The sequence below is a fragment of the Etheostoma spectabile genome, chromosome 23, assembly GCF_008692095.1.
Source record: "Etheostoma spectabile isolate EspeVRDwgs_2016 chromosome 23, UIUC_Espe_1.0, whole genome shotgun sequence".
Classification (NCBI taxonomy): domain Eukaryota; kingdom Metazoa; phylum Chordata; class Actinopteri; order Perciformes; family Percidae; genus Etheostoma; species Etheostoma spectabile.
In genome coordinates this window covers 18,079,558-18,101,194 of record NC_045755.1, presented here as the reverse complement: position 1 = coordinate 18,101,194, position 21,637 = coordinate 18,079,558, and the positions used below count along the sequence as shown (strand labels likewise).

Below are 21,637 nucleotides of genomic sequence, written 5' to 3'. Positions count from 1 at the left end.
TGTGTGTGTGTGTGTGTGTGTGTCTGTAAAATAGTCTCACAGGAAAACCCTATTATTAAACAGGGGTATAGAGAGCAATGAGGCGGCAGAGACGTTCACTGTTAACCTTAGTTTAACAGGAAATTGCCGATTTATTTGCCGGCAAATTCCACATTTGTTGATTTGATTCAGGCAGGACCTTAGGAGTCCAGAGCCAGGAGAGGATTTATTGATTTGGTCTCATTAGTCAATTATGTACAGTGTTTAAAATCCTGAACCGCCTGTCAGTTTTATTTACAATCAATCAAATCAAATGTTTGATTTAAAAATGAATTATAATAACTTTATTAAGAATATTTAGAGCATTTATCTAATCAAACTAGAAGAGGCATTTTTTTCTTACGCTTACATTTTTAAGTTATTGGGTAAAAACTGAAACTTCTCACTGCGGTCATTACATCACTCACACTAGCTTTTTCAACAAATATTTGTGGGAACAAAAAACACAGAGAGAAAAAAAAACAGTCAAGTATCTCAGAAACACATCTGAAGAAGCTGTATATGTGTATGTATGCAGAATTTGAACGAGAAGAACTAAGGCATTTACATGTGCTCACTTCCACTGGAAATTTCAGATGTAAACATTGTGAAAAGGTTAAAAAAAAATAATGAATTGAATAATGGAAGCTCATTGCATTAGACAAAGTGGAAATGAAAACTGGAATTGCTATCTCGTAATTAAAGTATGAAATTTGGTAACGGGTGTAACTATTAACAGCTGTGAAATCCAGAATTAGGAGAGCTTTTATTTATTTATTTTTTGATTATTTTGGGGCTTTTCCACCTTTAACTTTTGACCGGACAGTTAGGTGAGAAACGGGGGGGGGAGACATGTAGGAAATCGTCCCAGGTCGGATTCAAACCCTGGACCTCTGCGTCGAGGCATAAACCTCTCAGTACATGTGTGCCTGCTCCACCACTGAGCCAACCTGGCCACAGGTGAGCTTTTCTTATAATTATGAGATGATAATAAAGCTGTAACTAATTACTAGAGAAAGAAGGCCTCCAGTGTGGTTTTCTCTGGTGAACATATGCTCTTCTGTAGATAATTTTGTGATTTGTTGGAATGGGACAGTTCCAGAAACGAGGACAACCACATTGTTGGAAGCATACTTAAAAATAAGCCCTTTGAAAGTAAAAGTGCTGAAAGCAACTGTATTCAGTTAAAGTGTAACCCCTAAAAGTAGCTGCCATATCATCTGAACTTTAGCACTGAAAGCTTAAAAAAAGTGAACACACCAAAGAGTTAACTGCACATGCCGATGACCGAAAGCTATAAATGTAGATGTGCAGCAGTAACAAAAACAAATATCCATTCAGACCTACTTAAACCCTTTTTATTATGATTTAACTAACTAGTTTCTAGTATCATAAACAGTTAAAAATGGATTTTTCTGTCTTTTGACTATACCCACTAAAGCTATTGCATTTAAAACCCTGAAGTTTATGTCTTGTTTTTTCAGCTGTCTACTGGACACTAAGAAATGCAAAAGATCTTGCACTAGCAACGCAGTATACTTCTCTTGGCTCTTCCCCCTGGAAAGGCAGAGCAAAAAGAAATCTAACATATACCATTCACTGAGCCAAACAACCTAAACCCTGAACCTATTTTCATCCTTAGCATGTTTCAGTTTATGGACTACATTTCATTTTCACTTCAGCTTGATGCCAATCACTGCTGCAGGGAATGTCAGTTCGCCCAACGTGTTGCAGTCCTTCTGGAACTGTGGCTCATTTGGCAACGGTTCAGTGACTCCAACAAGTGTCTGAGTTTGTGGAGACATTTTTTTGGTGTGTTTAAGTGACTAACAGGAAAAACATGCAGGAGTCTGAAGGCCGCTCAGCATCTTCCTTGGAATGTAAGCTCTGTATTTTTTTCTTCTTTTTTTGGGGTGGGGGGGAGGAGGGTTGAGGGATAAACAGGAGGCTGAAGAGTCAAATGAAAAGATACTGCACTATTGGAAACAGGAAGCAGGCAAAAACCACGTCTCCATGCAAATGTGCTGGAAGCTGGCTTTTTTGCTCGACGACTCTGGAGACAGAACTCTGGTCCACCTGGCATGTGCATTTGCATTTATGTGCTCATATAGTGGTCACAATTTATGGACACAAAAATATGTTCAAACAGTCACATTGTGGGGATTTATGTTCTTAGTGGAGACAAAAAGCCTTTATCATCATGGCTTCATGATCAAAAACAAAACCAACATGTTTTGACTGCACACCAGGCCTCCTCAGGAACAACCCTAAATATTATTATACTATACTATAGGTCAACAGTTTGTTAGTAACACTCAGGTTAAGGGTCAGGGTCGGGGTTAGAGAGGTCTCAAGTCCAGTTTTAAATTCAGTTAAAGTCATTTAGGCCTAAGTCTTTTATGACGTAATACGTCAGCTTCAATGCAGAGGTCAAACTGAGCCTGTCTGTTTTTATTGTTTATTTTCTAGGTTTCCTCAATTTAACACATACAAACTTGGGACTGAATGTTTTAGCTTTTTCTGTTTTAATTTAATTTTTTTTATCGATATGTGTTTCTCTGACTGTGACCCCTAAAAGATTTTTTTTCCACAAGAGCAGATTCATTTAAAATTACAAAGTACACAGCCACATTAAACCCAAACCGATGTTCTCACTTATTTAGATTAGACCTCTTTTCAGGATACATACTGGCCTATAGACATTCCTATTATTTTTTGCTCTATTGTTTTGGGTTTTTGTCTGCCTCCATATGTGTCCTTGGGTTGCTAAAAAAGCAAATTATTATAGTTGAGTGCTTGATTGACCTCCCCTCTCGCTCTTGTCAAATCTTTGAAAGGAATACTTCACTCTCAAAATGTGTTCCCATAAATTCTTGGAGAAAAATTAGTTTTTTCTCGCATGTGTCCACATGCGAGAGAAAAACAAAATATTTCAAGAATTCAAGGTATTGAACTGTAATTTTAAGCGTGGAGTATATCTTTAAGGTGGTACAACTTACACTCAGTTGCTAGTTGTATACACCCTGCTAAAACTACTGCAGTCTATTACAACAGTCCTGCAATTAATCTTCCCTTCATGAAGGTTATAATGTTTTTTGTTTCAAAGAGGAGTTGATTTAACTGCTTAAATTTGGAGAGTGTATTATTTTTGGAGTTGTGTGACGTCACATAATTCCCTCACGCCTTCCCTGAACTACAAACTGAAATGAGGTCTAATAAATACCACACCGGGTTTTTTGAGGGAAAGGCCCAATCTTGAATTAATTTAAGTTCAGCTAATGCATTTTTATCTCAGTCATCTATCGTCTATCCATTACACATAATGTGTTCTTGGTATTTCCATCAACATTCAAATTATTTATTCAATGCTTCATTGCTTTTTTTTCCTTTTTCATTTTTGCCACAGATCTCTTCCTTAAAGTCATCTTAAATCTTGACATTTTTAATTCTGATTTGTTTCTGCTTTTAATGTGGTCTTAAAGCTGAAACGTATCTCAGCCTCAACTGTCATTTTGAATTCATGCAGCATTTACTGCTCCCAGAGGAAGTTACAGGTCACCCAGTAACCTTTGATACCTGAAATTCTGGATGGAAACCTGTTTCTGTTCCCGCCATTGATCTCACATCTCTGCATAGAAAATAGTCACTTCTGCTCCTCAGAAAGCCATAAGACAAAAACAAGTTGTTGCTTTGTTTGCCTCATTTTATTATCAAATTTGCAGCTGTTCTTCTGCATATTAACATTTAAATGGTACTGCTCATACAACATTAGTTGGTGTTTTTTTTTCATTTTGATGTGTTTACTTCTGCAGAAGCCTGCCAGATGCAAGTCTAAAAAAATATCTTATCTCAGCCATAAATCAGAATGGAGCATTAAGGTTTGCAGTGTGAATACGTGATTTTTTCTTTCACTTTGTTTGGATAAAAATTATCAAATTCAGAGACATGCATTGTCAAAATATTCCACATCTGCAGTTTTAATAAAAACAAAATCACTATCTGCCAAAAAAAAATAGTAGAATTGCTGTGTGTTTGGCTTCTTCAGTATATGCATGAACTTTCTCATGCATGCATGCATGCTGTTCTCTGGTGACTACACATAACAGTTCAACGTAGTGCCTTGCAATTAATAATTCACCATGACACAGCACAACAGCACAATAAGTGTGCTCACTTTCCACTCACTTTGATTGTGTTTCTCAGTCTTGGCTCTATGTTTGTTTTGTCTCTTTGCAGCCATCAAGGAGAAATACAGCGACTGGACAGAGTTTCTGGTTCAGGACCTGACCGGAGCCAGGACAGCACCAGCCAACCTGCTGGAGGGGGTGAGTGTGTTCCTATTGAGAAAATCTCAGGGGGGAAGAGAGGAATCAAGATTCATTTTTTCTATATATCAAATTTAATTGTCTAATGTTGTGATTCTTATTAAACATGCTTGCTGACAGAAAGGAAAATACAGAACTTAATATAGTTGATGAATAGGATGCTACAGAGAAGGGAGAATACATTTAACCAGCCTGATTTTCAATAAATGCAAATTTTCTTTAGGTCTTACTGCAGGACCTTGTTAGAAAACAGAGGAAGGATTTACACAAAGGATTCATTTCACTTTTTGTTTTATCTGTAATATGAAACACATCTGACCGTTAAGCTAACCAGTTCCAATTAAAGCCTTTTATTATTTTTATTTTTTTAAGGGGGCAGCACAAAGATGATAAATAAATAAAGAGATAAAGGATTTACACAAAGGTTATCACTGACACACAACTAACCGTTAACTGGTCTCGATCAAAGCCCATTTCTGCCTTTTTCTGCCCCATTTTTTGGAGTCTTTTGTCGCATGATGGGGAATTACATGCAAAAAAGGACCCTGGCCAGAGTTGACCCAGGGACATTGTGGTTCATATCAGTTGCTTAAACCCTCGGCAACCGGGGTGCCCCTTTCTGGTGGAGAGTTAGATGAGAAGATTGATATCACTCTAATGTCTGGACAGTAAATGTCTAGTTGCCAGCAGGCCGCTGCTGGCTATAGCCTGATATATAACAGAGAAATGAGCTTTGTATCAACTTACTCATCTAACCCTCGGCAAGAAAGCGAGTAAGTGTATTTCTCAGAATGTCAAATGATAGCTTTAAACTGAACAAAATCTAAAAGGACACCACACAAAAGAAAGCGCTTAAAAAAAGGCCCAAAAACAAGTCCTTAACACTTTATCTAAGCAAGAATTTTTGGGGGCGTTATTTGACTTCTTGTGAGTTTTCTGTCTCGGTTATCTTCCAAAAAACATGAATGACAGCATCTATTTTTCAGCTAATGGAGTTCAGGTGGGCAGGCTAACAAACTAACCCACCTGGATCCCTATACGGTCAGATAACATGGTCAGGTTCAACTAACGGCTCGGCTAATTTCTTTTTTTGTTGAGGCATAACATCAACTTCAACTTCTGTAACTTACTTAATGACTCATTCTGTTAGAGTAACAGTTCTGTAGGAGGTTTGACTCTTCGGATAAACCAATGAAATGATCTTTGAACAACACTCTCTCTGTGTCTCTCTCTCAGCCTCTGAGAGGTAAGAACACCGTAGATCTGATCGTTGAGGGCTCAGTCCTGGAGCTTCAGGACATCTTGTGCCCGTTGCTTTACTGGCCTGTCCGAGTCACCCAGAACGTCGGAGGTAGACTCCGTCTGCGCTACGCCGGCCTCTCTGAAGACCACCAGGCTCAGGACACCTGGTTGTTCTACCTGGACGTCAGGCTCCGCCCGCTCGGCTGGGCTCTGGAAAACCGGCTCGCCTTAGAACCGCCTACAGGTGATAATCTAATCCGCTTGCACCTTTTCATTTACTGGCGGCTGGAAACTGCTGTGGGAATAAGGACTTAACGTTTCTCAACTCAACGCTGCAATTACAGTGTCTACAAGAAACTGAATGATGAGCTATGAGCTCCGTTGCAGCTAAACACATCTACTTACAGACCAACAGTTAAAACTCAAATATGTTAAATTTACTATGAAGGAAGATATCAAGGAACATTTGAGTAGTCAAACCAGTGCATTTTTGCTTTAGAGAAAATACTTAAATGATCAATTAATTAGCTAAATTGTTGGTGATTAAACAGTGAATTCAAAATTCACGCCTAATAGTTTCACATTTTTTATCATTTTTTTCTCTACCAACGAGGCTTTTTGTGATTTTGGGGAAATTGTGAACAAAATCATGCACAAAACAGGATGCTGTGGTGCATTGTACAGCTGCTGTGAATTGTCACGGATTCAATATTTAATAATGTAAAACGATATTGTGGTTTTTGTAAATCTAAAAGCGAATCCATGAAATTTAAAGTCATAGCAAAGTTAGTTGTTATTAAAATCCAAAGACAACATAGGTCTTTGATTCCTGACAATTGATGACGGTTTACAGAACCAGCAGAGTGTTAAAAGGAACTGCCTTAATGAATTTTAATTAAGTTGCAATGTAAGGGCCAATCTACCCCTCTTCCTGTCTCATCACTCCTCAGGACTCAGGTCTTTAAAGAGCGCCCCCGACTGGCAGGAGGCTCTGGAGGACGCTCAACTCGATGGACAGAAGAACCCCCTGCTGCTCGAGGTGTTCAAGGTGTGTGGTGGTTTGTGTTGTGCTTGTGGGTGTGTGTGTGGTGTGTTGTGGTGTGTGTGTGTGTGTGTGTGTGTGTGTGTGTGGTGTGTGTGTGTGTGTGTGTGTGTGTGTGTGTGTGTGTGTAGATTTAAGCTGTATGAGGACAGGTCTTATATACGTAGATGCATTTATTGCTATAGGTTGCACATCACAATTTAAATCCTGCTATTGATTTGGTATGCTTATGTAATCTTATTCATACATGTCAATTCTGCCATCATTTGCATTATCAGGGAGATCCACCGCATCTAAGACTCCTGAAGATAGAAAAAGCGTGCCATTTACTATGTTAACTGGAATAAAAAAAAAATGACAAAAAAATTTGACCAAAACATCCAATCAATATAGAGGCTGGCATAAATTAAACTTATTCACATTCATTGATAAAGACCTGAGACTTTGTAGATGATACAATGTGATGAAGCTACAACAACATCTATAACTGAGCTCACACAGTGCTTCATGAAACCTGACAAGCTGTCACTGAGATTTCAAAGACAGTATTTCATTCTGTCATATAGGAAGTGAAGTTTACATTTCCAGTTTAGAATGGATCAAAGAAGAAGAACTGGGTAGTTATCATAAGAAGTGGCCACATGGCTGAATCACACAGTTTATCAGTAAAAAAAAAAAAGCAATACCCATAATTCACAGTTATTTTTGGCCTAATGATCTCCACCATCCTGAGATGATGGAGATAACAATTTGCCTCATTCATTACTGTACAGGCCCACCCAGCAGGGTTTGCATGACCTACATTGTCCTGCACTTGAGTACATTAACAAAAGTGGAGCACATTTGTCTGAAAGGCTTGACTTTACTATGCCAGGACCATGTAGACCTGCCTGAACACTCCTTCAAGACGGGGATGAAGCTGGAGATGGTTTCACCGTGGGATCAGCTACAGATCTGCCCCGTTTCTGTCACCAAGGTGAGTCGCACATCCACACACACACACGTATATTATATATATATATATATACACACACACACCACAACACACAACACACCACACAAACCCACCCCCCCCACCACACACACACACACACACACACAATATATATACACATACGTACATACACATATTTATACATACATATCCAGCAATGTTTGTTTTGTACTTCCACAGATACAAATAAAGAGGTCAAGTCAATGTGGCAGAGGCTGACACATTGAAAAACACTAAATTCCTGAATATGTTATACTTATACTGTGGAAATCAATTAAAGATGTAAAAAGTTTCCCCTGTCTTTTTTTTCTCCTTCAGGTCTACAATGAGATCTACTTCCAGGTAACGCTAGACGATCTCTCCGTTGACGCAATACCGCGGTTTGTGCTGCGTCATGCCAACTCGCCCGGCATCCTGCCCGTCCAGTGGTGTCTAAAGAACGGCGTGTGTCTGGAGCGGCCCCGGGGCTACGAGGGCCAAGACTTTGACTGGGCCGACTATCTGAAGCAGGGCGGGACAGAGGCGGCCCCTGACGCCTGCTTTCCTGATGTAAGGCTGGGGTCCTTTTTACACTGAGATATCGAAAAATGTTGACATTTCATAGACCATACAACTAATTGGTTGATTGACAAAATAGTCAACAGATTAATGCACAAAGAAAATAATCGTTAGCCCTACCATATACTAGAAAAAACTCTCAACACAGAAGTGGCGATGTTAATCCGTGAGTACACCCAGAAGCAATTCAGTAAGTAAGTAAGCATGGGGAAGCAGCTCTTTATTGGAGGTGGGAACGTTAAATGTAAATGTAAATGGGCGGTATTGATGTATCTCTTTTCTAATCTTAATGACTACTCAAAGCGCTTTTACATAGAACAGGAACCATTCACCATTCACACACAGTAGGCTTGTTCGAGATGAGCCAGGTCTGCGCAGAATCGATTGCCGCCCAATGCATGCTGGTTAGATTTGTGTCCAACTTGATCCCAAATTGCTCTGAAGTTCATGCACACGTTGGCAATGATAATCTTACAAGATCAAGGCTGCTGCAGGTTTGAGACGCAGGCAGCGCAGTTGCTTTTCACCGACTGCAAGACCCAGGCAGACCCAGAGCATGCTGGGAAAGCCTGCCTCTCAGCTAATTTAACAGCTGATTGGTTCAGAATCAACTCAAAAGTATGACGTTCTATATGAACATTTTATTTTTTTTGAATCTGAGGTATTTTAATTGCCATTTGTCTGATTTAAAGACTTATTCTGAATAGAACACCTGCCTGATAGTGACGTGCAAAGGGACCGCAGCGTTTGCTAACGTTAGCTTCTTGTCTCATCTGAGGTCTGATAAAATTCATCAAATTCAGCGTCCACAATGCTACTTTCCAATATACTGTAGCGGTCTATTTCACAGGACCCATGAGTGCAGATTTCATGTTGCGGCTTTTGTTGCTTCGTTATTTAAAACACATTCGTTCAGCTGCATTTCCTTTCCTGCTCTTCTTTGTCTCTCTGTCACTCCACACACACACACACCACACCCACACACACACACCCACACACACACACACACACACACACACACACACACACACACACCACACACAACACCACACACACACACACACCACACACACACACACAACACACACACACCACACACACCCCATCCCTCCCCTCTGTGCACACAGCGTCTGTCTCCATGAAAACAGTGTTGCCAACTTAGCGACTTTGTAGTTAGATTTAGCGACTTTTCAGACCCCTTCACAAATTTTTTTCACAAAAGCAACAAGCAACAAATCTGGAGACTTTCTTTAGAAAAGACAGTGACTTTCTGTAAAGAAAAAAAAAAGCGGAAATTGCTTTTTAATCTGTGTTAAACACTGTAACACCATGTTTTGGTTTCACAAGAGTAAAGGTCTCTGGGATGAGGACTGACTGGCTGAGTTGACAACTTTCCCACCTCTGATACAGAGCAGAACATACAAAGCTCCAGATACAAAGCCCCAACTCAATACAAGACCAAATTCCCACAATGGGACTGCTACTAATACAAATTAAATCTACAAACAATCGGATAATCCGCAAATACATTGTTTTTGCTCCATCAACATCTGTCTGCTTACATTTTCTTTGTATTTAAATCATATTTAATTCCCTTTATTATGTTGCACTGAATTCCTCTACCTTGGTAAAGGTTGGTGAACTATGTGAACACCAGAAACAACAATGGGGGGAGGAATCCCAGCTCTTTATCAGTCTGCTCTGACAAAGACTAAAATTTGGTCAATATGTAATGTGATCAATAAATCAAAAAGTAAAAATTTGCCAGGATATTTATCACGTTACCATGAAAAAGCTAAAAATTTGCCAGGATGGTCATCGCATTACCTGAAACAGATTGCAACCAAAGATGCTACATGGCCCTTTACGTACACTGTAACGTGTCATAAACCTGCAAAATCACTGTTATTTCACCTTGTATGAGGCAAAAATCAGGTTTGAATTGTTTTTCATATCCTGTAGTCTGAGTCCAGGTTTAGGTTGTCTGAGGTTAGATCATTGTCCTACATGTAAAATAAACCTAACCTCTGTGGCTCCTGTACCCTTTTCCTCCTCTTTTTGTGTGTGTGTGTGTGTGTGTGTGTGTGTGTGTGTGTGTGTGTGTGTGCTCAGACATGGCAGAACAGAGGCTTTGCCAAGGACATGTGGCTGGAGGCGGTGAAACCCTCACGGCCAGCGGAGGTGTGTGTGGCTCAGATCACACAGGCCAGAGGACGCCTGCTGTGGCTCCGACTGGAAGGTTATGTGTGTGTGTGTGTGTGTGTGTGTGTGTGTGTGTGTGTGTGTGTGTGTGAAGGATTAAGTTTAGGGGGATTAAGTGTCACAGAGCTCCTGCTGTGTCTTAGAAAAAAACAGTTTGTGTGTGACAGCTCCCTCAACCCTCCTCTCTCTCTTTGCGGTCTACCTGTCTCCAGGTGTGGCAAAGCCTCTGTCAGAGTGTATCGTGGATGTCGAGTCCATGGACATCTTCCCTGTCGGCTGGTGCGAAGCCAACGCTTACCCTCTGACCCCTCCACTCAAACCTGTCTGTATGTACACACACAAAAACACACACAACATATTTACTTGGGTGTGACAGCTTAATGCACACTCTCTTTTTGTCTGCAGGCCAGAAGCAGAAGAAGATAGCGGTGGTCCAGCCAGAGAAACAGTAAGACATTTATCTATCAGAACTTATCACAGGCGGAGTTTGACTGATGTGAATCTCATGCTGACATAACTTGGAGTTGAAATCCGGTTCCCTGTTTAGAGACTGCATCGGTTTCGTTAGCCTCTGCCAGACAATATACAGACGGATAAAAAAAATAAGTGGAGAAGCAAATAATTGCTTATGCTTTAAAAAATTATGAAAAACATACGTTATAGACTTTGTAGTCATCTGAACTCAATGCAATTAACGTTGACACATTTAAATTACTAATTTGCTTCACTAAATACAGTACATTTCAGAGGAAATGATTATGTTTGGATAGTTGAACATGCAAATATGAAGAACACATCATGTAAACGGCATTTTTTAAAGATAATTTTATGGGCATTTCTGCCTTTAATGATAGGACAGCTCAGACATGAAAAGGGAGAGAGGGGAGGGGTAGGACATGAAGGAAACTGTCTAGGGCGGATGCGAACCCTGGATCTTCTGTGTTGAGGACCAAACCTCAAAGCCACAAAATGGATGATCTTTTCCCAACTTTACTCAAGAGTTTTTAACTCCCCAATTAAACCATAACAATGTTAATTATGCAGTATTGACCAGGAGCAGGTATTTTAGTGAAAACAAATGGATGGTGGTGAACATTTTGCAGATATATTTAATGTTGGCAGCACATTTACTAAAGCATGTAAGTTATAAATGTAGAACGTAAATTCTAAGAAACCAGAAGTCACCAAAGTTACCAAAAAAGGAATATATATTTCCTTTATGCCCTCACGTTTATTGCTTAGTGAACAAAACTAGTTGATTACACTGTGCCGTCAAAATGTGAGTTTTTCAAACTCTTAATATTAAAAAATAATATTTACATGTTGTGCCAAAAACCTGGATAGCGTCATGTCACTGGGCCTCAAAAATGTATTCAAAAGAGACAACATGACAGAGGTTTAGAGGCAAAAACGTAGAAAGAACAGAGAAAATAATCATCAGATTAATCAATAATGACAATAATCATTAGTTGCGGTAAGAACAGAACAATGAAGCAACCAAAATAGCAATAAGTGATTATCAGGCTTTCTTGCAACTGGAAAACTCAGAACTCTTGTGAATGTATAATTGGTGTAAGTAGATGTCGGCTATGGGCATTTTGTAACTGATCGGGGATCAACATTTACGCCGATTACCTTACTCCGATCATTTACATCAGCCTGTAATGACGCCGTCTTTAACCACACACGCCCTGCACCACAGACACACCGCCAGACCGCCTAGATGCCAGCACGTTCAAACCTAGATGGCGCACAACCACTCACCAGTGTGTTTCACTTTAGGGTGGTGGAAACACGGCCTTTTGTTTTCCATTTTTCTACCTGTGAGCTAGAAAAACTAAAAGTAACGGTTTCTACAGAAACGCCTCAAGGCTTTTCTCCCTTTCTGTCACTCCAAAGACATTAATTGAAACAGTGGCTTTTTAGAGCAGAAATTGCTTTCTCGGGGTGCTGATTGATTTTGTTGACAAATGACATGTTACACTGACGGCTGGCAAACGCAGCCCCGGGAGTACGAAGGGTGGGGTGGGGGAGTTTGGAGACCAGGAGAAATATGACAGCTTCAGCAGCACTTTGTCAGCTCTCTCATCTAACTAATAATTTCATTTCTCACCTTCAGGGGAATCCTTTCATCAATACTTCCTCCTCGTCACTTCACCCTCCCCTGCTGCTTTCTAACCTACCTGCGTCTAAATTCGGCAAAAACTGTAGTATCTGTTGTGAAGATTGATCGGCTCAATGAGCGATAATTTGATTACTCTGTTGTTTCCTGTCTGATTAGATCACTTGGATAATTTTATTGATTAGTTTGACTGTATTGATTGCCTTCCTCCTGCAGGTTGGCTCCGTCCCAGCCGTTAGAGCCGGCTCCTGTCAACCTCTGCCAGCCCGTCACCACGGATCCAGGTAATCAACAGCCACGTTACCCATGATTCATCTCTAGTAATCCATGCTAATGAGCTGCTGTGATGAGAGTTAAGAGGAAACCCCGCATTTTAGACACTCAGTACTTGGTCTGTTTCTTTATGAGTCCTTTTCAGACATGAAACATTGCTTGTGATGGCTTTATGTCTTTATTTATACGTGACAGAACATTTACAACATTTGCAATGCTCGCACGGTAGTTGGCAAATGGTACGCAAAAGGGGAGCTGAGTTGGAAAGTAAAGAACTCTCTGACAAGCTGCATCAATGCTGGATTTTAAATGTATTTCGCCATTGGAGGCTTAATTAACAGCTATTGTGAGCCCGAGAGAGGCCCGCTTCTCTCACTCAGTGACGGCAAATTCCTCTCATTAGTTTTACTCTCATTAGTTTTATCATTTACTAGGTAGTGTGTTCTACTGCCTCACGTTTTTCTAATGTTGGACAGTGCACACGTATTGAATGAAAACAGGTTAAGTCATTTCATTCCTATTTGCACAAATGCCGTATTTAAAACACTGGATATTAATTTATTCACTTACACAGCTGACATGAATAAAAATCATCCGGTTATAATTCAGATTGGGCAGATCAATGCCTTAAGTATTGATACTTCTGAAACTAATTCTTGTAGGATACCAAACATCCGTGGTTTTAGTACATTAACAGGGAACAGTAAAAATAAACAGTTAGGCCTATAAATATATCTATAAGTAGCGTAGACATTATGGTTTCCCCTACATAAAATCATCACACACTGCACTTACTTACAAGACTGTACATTAGATGCTTGTAATAATAAAAAGTATTATTATCAGTGATTTTGGCCATGGTATTACTTGGTTTTGGATTGTAGAGCGAGAGGCACGGAAGGTGGGAACGTTTCATACAGTTATTCAGTGTTTCCTAAACCAGTTTTCTTTCTTTGTGCACAGGAGATGATAATTAAGTGATACATTAATTACAGCGGTCCTAAAATTAGACTCTCTTTTACCGTGTGCTGTTATAGTCTTAACGTTAATCTGACAGTTTTAAATCCAAACCTGTGCCGTGTTTTATGGAAATATTATAATATCAAACGTAATAAGTTTTTAGTGATGAGACAGAAAGGAAAATAAGGTTGGGAAGAGAGGGAAGGAAAGGAAAGAGAGAAAATGTAATGTAAGAAGAAAAGGGAATTAAGGGAATTAAGGGGAGGAGATAAAAGGAAAGGACATGAGAAAAGGAAAAGAAACAAAAGGAGAGGGAAGAAAAAGGGAGGAGAAGGGCTTTTGGCAACACAATCCAAAGAGTAACACTGTGTCTACATGTAGGTGGTGAAAGCAATCCTTACAATGTAGTATGTTGTCTCAGTCGAGGAAATGCCAGAATAAGAGAATAATGTTGTGTTTGTTCTTGAAGAAAACAACGAGCAGCTACAACACGATGCCGCTTGTGGCTACAGTTTGCCCTTTGTCCTATGGACTCTCAATTCCTCTTTAGTGACGTTTATTTTTCTCTCTCGCATAAAACAATATGCCACAAAAATACACACAAATGATTCTTACCCTGCGTGCTTATTTAATGGTGCTGCAAAGGAAATCCTTGTTTATCGCTAATGCATTAGAGAACATTTTTTTCTGCTATCAGATTTTACTGTAGCTGCACTCTACTACTACTGTATGTCTGTTTTGGCCGGTTTTCAAAAAAAATACACCCACAGACAAAAACAAAGAGCCAGAAATGCTGCGTCCTTTCTTTAATGGTCTTTTAAAGAAAATGTCAGTTTCTTCTACAAGTGTAGTTTTATTTTTGTAGTGTTATCCATTTTCTGTTATCCATGTTAACACACTGTTTATAACTGAGTGCGCGTGGCAGTCCACCACATAAGCAATCACAGGTTTTAAATAGGTACAGTTTGAAAGAACAAAGAAGAAATAAATCACAATAATAAGTAACCAAAATAACTGGGTTAAAGGAACAATTGGATTAAAGCCAAAATACTTAACCCATGCAAAGTTAGGTGTACTTTTGGGTGCATTGCAGCAGACCAATCTGAAGGATACAGTGTTATGTTTGGGGGGGATCTGTACGTAGACAACATGTATGTTCAAGCACAAAGAGAGCGGTGGGCTACGCCTTGTTTCCAGGAGACCCTTGCCCTCTTTTTCCAAGTTCCCTGTGTAAAAACACCCACTCACCTATGCATATTCATCCCCTCACCTAATTACTATTCATCCCTAGCGGTGCTGTTCCAGGTGCCGGCGGTGGTCGGGGGGGGGGGCGCTGCAGGAAGGGCAGAGTGCAGATTTGTTATGTCGACCCTCATTTATCTCTGAAGGGGGAGGGGGGATGGACAGGATGTACTCTTGATCTCTGAATTCACCTCTGTGGTGAAATGCTTAGAGTCACATACTAGTGATGTATAAGAATATGAGAAAAACAGTTACACATGCAGCTTCTTAGGCAGCAAAATAGCATTAAAAGAACAAAGCATGGACTGGGGGCCTTAAAACCCTATTTTCTTAATCAGCTTCTTGATCTTAGCAATGGCTTCCCACATGAACACACTATTTTCTGCCAAAGTACACAAAGTAGTAACAGTTATGGATATTTTACATGACAGATTTGTATATTTTTTTGTTTTTCTCTGTGCTCTTCTTACTGTTTTGGAGTGGGCGGGGTTCAGTTGGGTTCATTAAAAAAATCTGGATTTAGTAATATTTGAATCAGAATCTGATGACAGCTGTGAGATTGTTTGGTCACAGTCAATAAAATCTGATCAAACTACACCCACACAGTCCACGTTAAGCAGATTAGCTGATTTAGTTTTTAGCGTTGAATTCTAGAAATAATACGTAAAAAAACTAAATCTTGTGAGTGTAATTTGGGGTGGCAGTAGCTCAGTCCGTGGGAAGTTCGATTGGGAACCGGACGGTCTCTGGTTTAAGTCCCCGTACGGGCCGAAGTACAGAGTGTGGACTGGTAGCTGGAGAGATGCCAGTTCACCTCCTGTGCACTGCCGAGGTGCTCTTGAGCGAGGCACCAAACCCCCCTAAACCGCTCAGGGCGCCTGTTCAGCAGTTGCAGCCCACTCACTCTGACATCTCTCCATTAGTGCATGTAAAATAAGGACCTGAACATGTGTGTGTATTTCAGGCATGTGTGTAGTGTGTAATAACAACAATAAACCATCAATGAAGAGTATAAATTAAAATAAATAAATAAATTAATAATTCATGATCCAACCCAATCCGCAAGTTTGAGCCAAACAGCTCCTGTAGCCAGGAGTACTTTGCATTCTGAGATACAAAAACTTTAGCAGTCTGAAGACAGCACGTCTATTTTTTGTGAAGCAGTCTAGTTTTATCTCGATGTGTCCTCAAAGTGCATTCGGCATTTTGCCGGCATAGTTTTGCCCAGTATATTTCCCAGATAATTACCGAGGTACGAGTAAATGCCAACTCTACCTTTGACAATATGACAATAATAAATGTGCAATCAAACTGCATCTCAACATCGCAGCTGAGCTGGACAACACTGTTCCAACTGTTGCAGAATGTAGTCGCAAAGCTTCGGACTAACTGAACACAAAAATGTTATCGTTGCTGTTCTGGTCACATTACATTGGATCCTAGTTAATCTTAGTCAGTTAAAGGCCTTTTCAAATACAATAAAGTGCATTAACAGCACAAAAAAAATAACTTGCAGAAATGTTGTATGAAAAGTCAGACTGCTTGGGGATATGTATCAAAGGACTGCTTTGATGCATCTAGTCACACATTCATTCATATTTAGTTCAATGTTTTTTTAATAAACTGTCCGGAAGACTCTAACATGTCGACTGTGTTTTGTCTTTAGAATTCAGTTCCTTTTAAATATAATATTCTGCACCAAGATTACTCAGATACAAACCATGGTTCATTTGTATGTGTGCTTTTATCAAGATGACTCAATTTAGTGATGATCAATTCCCTAGAGGAGGAAAAATGTACTTACTTGTTTAATATTTCTTTGTCTAAAGAGATGATTATTGACCTAAGCCAGGTTTACATGTATCATATTAAGATGCAAGTAAGTTAACAGTTCTGTTTATGGTCCTTTATCCCAGGCTCGGTCAATGGCAGATACTGCTGCTCCAAGATTTTTGTCAACCACCGCTGTTTCTCAGGACCCTACCTCAACAAGGGACGAATCGCGGAGCTGCCGCAGGCTGTCGGGCCCGGAAAATGCACGCTGGTCCTCAAAGAGGTGGGCTGATGTTAGAAGCAGTGGGGGTGGGGAGACGAAGAGGAACAGGTTTAATCAAAGAGTTACACACTTTCAAAGGGTGAGGAGGGCCGAAGGAGATTGGGAGGGGGGAGGAGGTGAAAGATGGAGGGTGAGACAGCAATGTCTTGTTAACCACCTGCAGTTTCCCAGCAGTGCCTTCATTTTAATGTGAGGAGCTGTCAGTCAAGTGTGTTTACACATGCACACCGCCACCACCGTTCAGCAAAACAGCCTCTTAATTTCTCCAGAGACTGCTTGTATGTGCACATGCACGTTCTGTATGTGTGTGTGCATGCACAAATGCCCACGATTTCTAAAGACAAGTGTGATCTGTGTTTGTTCCCCTTCATGTTTGTGCAGTTACTCTGATTCTTCCTGAGAATTGTTCAGTTGAACCAGGAGTTTATTATTTTTTTAATCTGCGCTCTGCTTTTGGCTCCAGCTGCTGAGCATGCTGATCAATGCCGCCTACAAGCCTGGACGAGTCCTGAAGGAGCTGCAGGATCTGGAGGATACGAGCTGGGACAGCCAAGAGGAGACTCTCAAAGCCAAGTGAGGAAACCAAAATACACAGAAGTGCAAAGGAACGTTTAGTAAAAAAGAAAAGAACAGACTTTCCCTGTTTGATTTGGTCATTTTGAGGGGCAATGAAGTCATAAAATTACACACCTTTTTGGCTTTCATGCTAAATGTATTATAAATCATAATAAATCAGACTATGACCACATTTTCCCAGAAAATCAGTAGTAGGCCTCTCAGAGGAGCCTGGAGGTTTTCGTCTCACTGTCCCTACGAGTCCATTTTGGCTCCCTTCATTGAATTTTCTGTTATTTTCTGTGTGAGGTCTGAATTAAATTATTTCACAGCTCCAGGCTGCATGCTCTGTGTTTTCTAATCAAAAAACGGCCCCGTTATTTCTGGCTAAAACGAGAAAGATCCAGTCGTAGGTTCTGCTGAGTCACCTTTGTTATGATTCACATTCACGCATGAATGTTTTGACAACTCGAAAAGGTGTAACTTTAATATTTTTGGGGCATTTGCTGCCCAGAGAGCCAAGTCATCCGAGGGGACTTGTTAGCAGCTCTGATCACACAGCGATGTAATTATCACAGGATAAATGTTACATTATCGCCAACTTAAAATCTGAGGTTTTGACATTTCAACATGTTACTTTACACTGTGGAACTTGTGATGGACATTTTTTCCCCCCAAAATGTATTGACATTTTACCCACTAAATGGTTAATCAGTTTATAAAAAAAAGAGAGTTTAATAAATAATAAAAAATATCAATAACTGCAGCCCTAACATGTTTTACATGTATTGCTAATTGGTGGTACAAAAGGCTGGATCATACAGCAACAAGCGTTGAAGGATAAGGATATGGACACTGAAACAGGTTTTGTTTGCTGTAATCATTCCTGCTGTTAAAAATACACTCCAATGTTTATCCAAAAGCTAATTTTAGGCTTCATAAGTCTGAGTTAAACAAATCAAGTGTGTACAGTATCTGCCAGTGTTGCTGTACACAAATTTCCCTCCTTCTTACAATCCCGGCACTGCAAGAGGGAGACACTGTCCGGGAAAACAAAGGGAGGGATTGTTATACTTAAAAGATTAAAAATAACTGTTTTTGGAAAACATCCACTTGATTTGACTTGCTTAGACTGCTGAAGTCTCACAGTAACTTCAGATAAACTTTGGAATACATTTTGCACAAAACGAAAACTGTGGATTTTGTTCACCCTCGCTTACATCACATGTGCATTAGGCAGTCAACCGAGCTATTGTCTCAAGGCTAAAATGAAGAAATGGTGAAACTATCTTTAAATTTGTGCAGCAAGGAATACAAAGTATACACTTAGACCAGGCATCATCAGGTTCCCCATGTTTCAAAAAAGGGTTACATTACATGCTTTGGATTTTACAAAAATATTTTACAAGGACACCGTCGCTGCATCCAGAGCTTATTGACAATGTGATTGGTTTAAAATAAATGCAAACAAGGCAGAGCGCTTTTGCCCCCCCTATCTCAGAATGTTAAGGTGTGTAGCCAGACCTTATTCTAGCGCAAAGGAGATAGGTCTACAGTTTTTAACGTGCATGGTAAAATGTCTTTACTTTATTAAGTTATTTAAACTCAACAGGGAGAAACACTTCCTCCTGATTATAAATATATTTATTTGTATTGCTTCATTATTTCTCTCATAATAACGGAAGTTTAAAACCCACAAAAAAATGTAACAAAAGTAACAAATAACAAAATTTATTAGGGTTTTAGTCTATTGATATAATCTCAAGAATAATCTGTTTATGTTTGAATGTGTAAGAAGTCACTCAGAAGAAGTTGATCTCACATCAGATCACAGATCAGCTTTGTCCCTGAGCGCTGCCAACAGATCAGCTCATCTTTCCTAACCTTAGCCATTTGATCGGAGATTGTATGATAATCGACCCTGTGTCATACTCCGCCCATACTCCGCTCTCCTGGATACTCCTCATCAACCAGACAATCTGACATCAAACTTCATAACTGCGCCGGCAATCATCATTTATTGCCGAGTGCTTTTGATGGATTACGGTTTTATTATGCATTGTTCTCATAAATAAAAGTGTAATCACTGGCTGACAATGTCACGACATTCCTCCGCATGCTTGCCCTCTTTTTTCCCCCAGATATAAAGGGAAAACGTATCGCTCCACCATCCGGTTAGTCCGCCTCACAGACCAGATCCCAGACTTCTGCCGTAAGGTGTGCGTGAAGCTACAGTGCTGCCCCAACCTCTTCAGCCCCGTCCTCGTTACCGAAAAGTGCCCGGAGAACTGCTTCGTTCAGACAAAAACCAAATACAGTGAGTCTCTGTAATTACACGCTTCACTCCCTGCAACACCACAACTATGAAGAAGATCCCAAATCAAAGCCTGTGACAGTCCAGAGTGTATAATTGCCTCTGATGAGCTAGGTTTTGTTTTGGTGTGTATTGTTTTCAACATCTGCTGTGCGTCCGCAGCCTATTACTATGGGAAGAAGAGGAAGCTGTCCAAGACGATGGGAGGAGAGGAGGCAGCCGAGGGAGACCTGGCCAAGCCGACGCGCCGCAGGAAGAAGAGGAAAGCTATCTTTGTGCAGAAGAAGAGACGCTCGTCAGCTGTGGACTACACTCCTGCTGGCTCGCCGCAGGTTAGATAACACTTCTCTTCTTTCTTCTTCTCTTGTTTTGTGTAAACGGGGCGTCCTGTCAGCTCCTGCTCACTCTACAGGTACTGAGTGTACCAATCATAATATAAACATCCCTACATGTGACAGGAAGAAAAGGAACTTTTTATATTTAGTTTAGACCCACTCATAATCTTTTACCAACTAAAGGCCATTGATTTTGAAAATGGGCTTTGGTGTGATGTTGTAAATCTGTAAATGTCTGTAATAACTAATTGTATTGTGGGTGTTTTATATGTTTTGCCACTAAAATGTGGAGTGTTTACTGGTCGGACTGGTTTTGGTCACCAAAAAGAATATTAAGTGGTTGAGCCGAGTAGGGCTTTAAAAATATATATTATTTTCAGTTGGGTGTAGAAAAAGTTGCTTGTTTTGGAGAGCTATTGGTTAGTTGATCAACACAAAATTAACAGGCAACTATTTTAATGAACAATGAATTATTGTCTTGTCATGTCAATTATTTAAAATTTCTGAAAAGAAAAAGCTTGTTCTTGCATCGAATGTTAAAGTCAAGCTGAATGTTTTTAGCTTCTGGATTGGAGAAAATTAGATATTAAAAGTAAAGTAAATTTACAGTTTGTCATCTTGAGCTGTGGGAAACTATAAAAAGTAATCTGCAGACTAATTGATCTTGAAAATAATCCTTAATTGTAGCTTTATCGTTTTGTTTAACCAACGGTCCGAAACCCAAACATATTCTGAAAAATGCTTGAAAAATAACCATAAATACCAATAAATCATTAATAAATACATAAATCATAATTTCAGTTAAAAAGCTGCCATAGCAATAGAGTTAGTGTTTAATAAAATGTAATTGAATCTGAAACAACCTCAAATTATCTCAATAAATGCATATTTAATATATTTAGGTTCAGATTTTATCAACTTTAAATAATGAGTTATCATTAATGAGTAATCATAAACTTCATATTTTTTATCTACAACTCAACTGATGTTCAAAGACCCAAAACAAGTTTTTCAAGATTTACATTTTCTATTTTGCTAAATATGAATGTTTTGTACGTCATTGTTATACAACGAGATTCAATAAGAAACTCTTAACGAATGTGGGTTTGGACCTGGCTACTGGAACCTAACCCCGGGTAGCAAACTGATCCAACCCCTCTGAGCTCTTGCTCTTAGTGGAAACCTGAACTCTTGAGGACAACATGAGTCCTGCCTAACGTCACTTACAAGGAACCAATCTCACATACAGTATGTTCCTGCCCAGCTTGAATATCTCCTCTTGTTGTGACACCAGTGAAACACCACTGGAGCTGGAAAAGTGGTTGAGTTCTACCATCAGATTACACAAAATATTACGGGAACGGTGGCCTTCAGCTCACTGAGTAAGTGCGCTCGCCCC

General features: G+C 39.8%; 1 protein-coding gene across 4 annotated transcripts in view; it reads left to right on the top strand.

Moving 5' to 3' along the window:
- sfmbt2 (Scm like with four mbt domains 2) overlaps positions 1 to 21,637 on the top strand; it is a 52,859-nt gene that overhangs the window by 27,080 nt on the left and 4,142 nt on the right. For all 4 annotated transcript variants that reach the window (XM_032505862.1, XM_032505861.1, XM_032505858.1 and 1 more), the window contains 13 exons: positions 4,255 to 4,343; positions 5,580 to 5,829; positions 6,536 to 6,633; positions 7,502 to 7,603; positions 7,940 to 8,170; positions 10,292 to 10,418; positions 10,594 to 10,707; positions 10,787 to 10,829; positions 12,720 to 12,787; positions 16,895 to 17,034; positions 17,498 to 17,607; positions 19,731 to 19,906; positions 20,066 to 20,235. In XM_032505862.1, the coding sequence (XP_032361753.1) occupies positions 4,255 to 4,343; positions 5,580 to 5,829; positions 6,536 to 6,633; positions 7,502 to 7,603; positions 7,940 to 8,170; positions 10,292 to 10,418; positions 10,594 to 10,707; positions 10,787 to 10,829; positions 12,720 to 12,787; positions 16,895 to 17,034; positions 17,498 to 17,607; positions 19,731 to 19,906; positions 20,066 to 20,235 (1,718 nt within the window). The remainder of the gene's footprint in view (positions 1 to 4,254; positions 4,344 to 5,579; positions 5,830 to 6,535; positions 6,634 to 7,501; positions 7,604 to 7,939; positions 8,171 to 10,291; positions 10,419 to 10,593; positions 10,708 to 10,786; positions 10,830 to 12,719; positions 12,788 to 16,894; positions 17,035 to 17,497; positions 17,608 to 19,730; positions 19,907 to 20,065; positions 20,236 to 21,637) is intronic.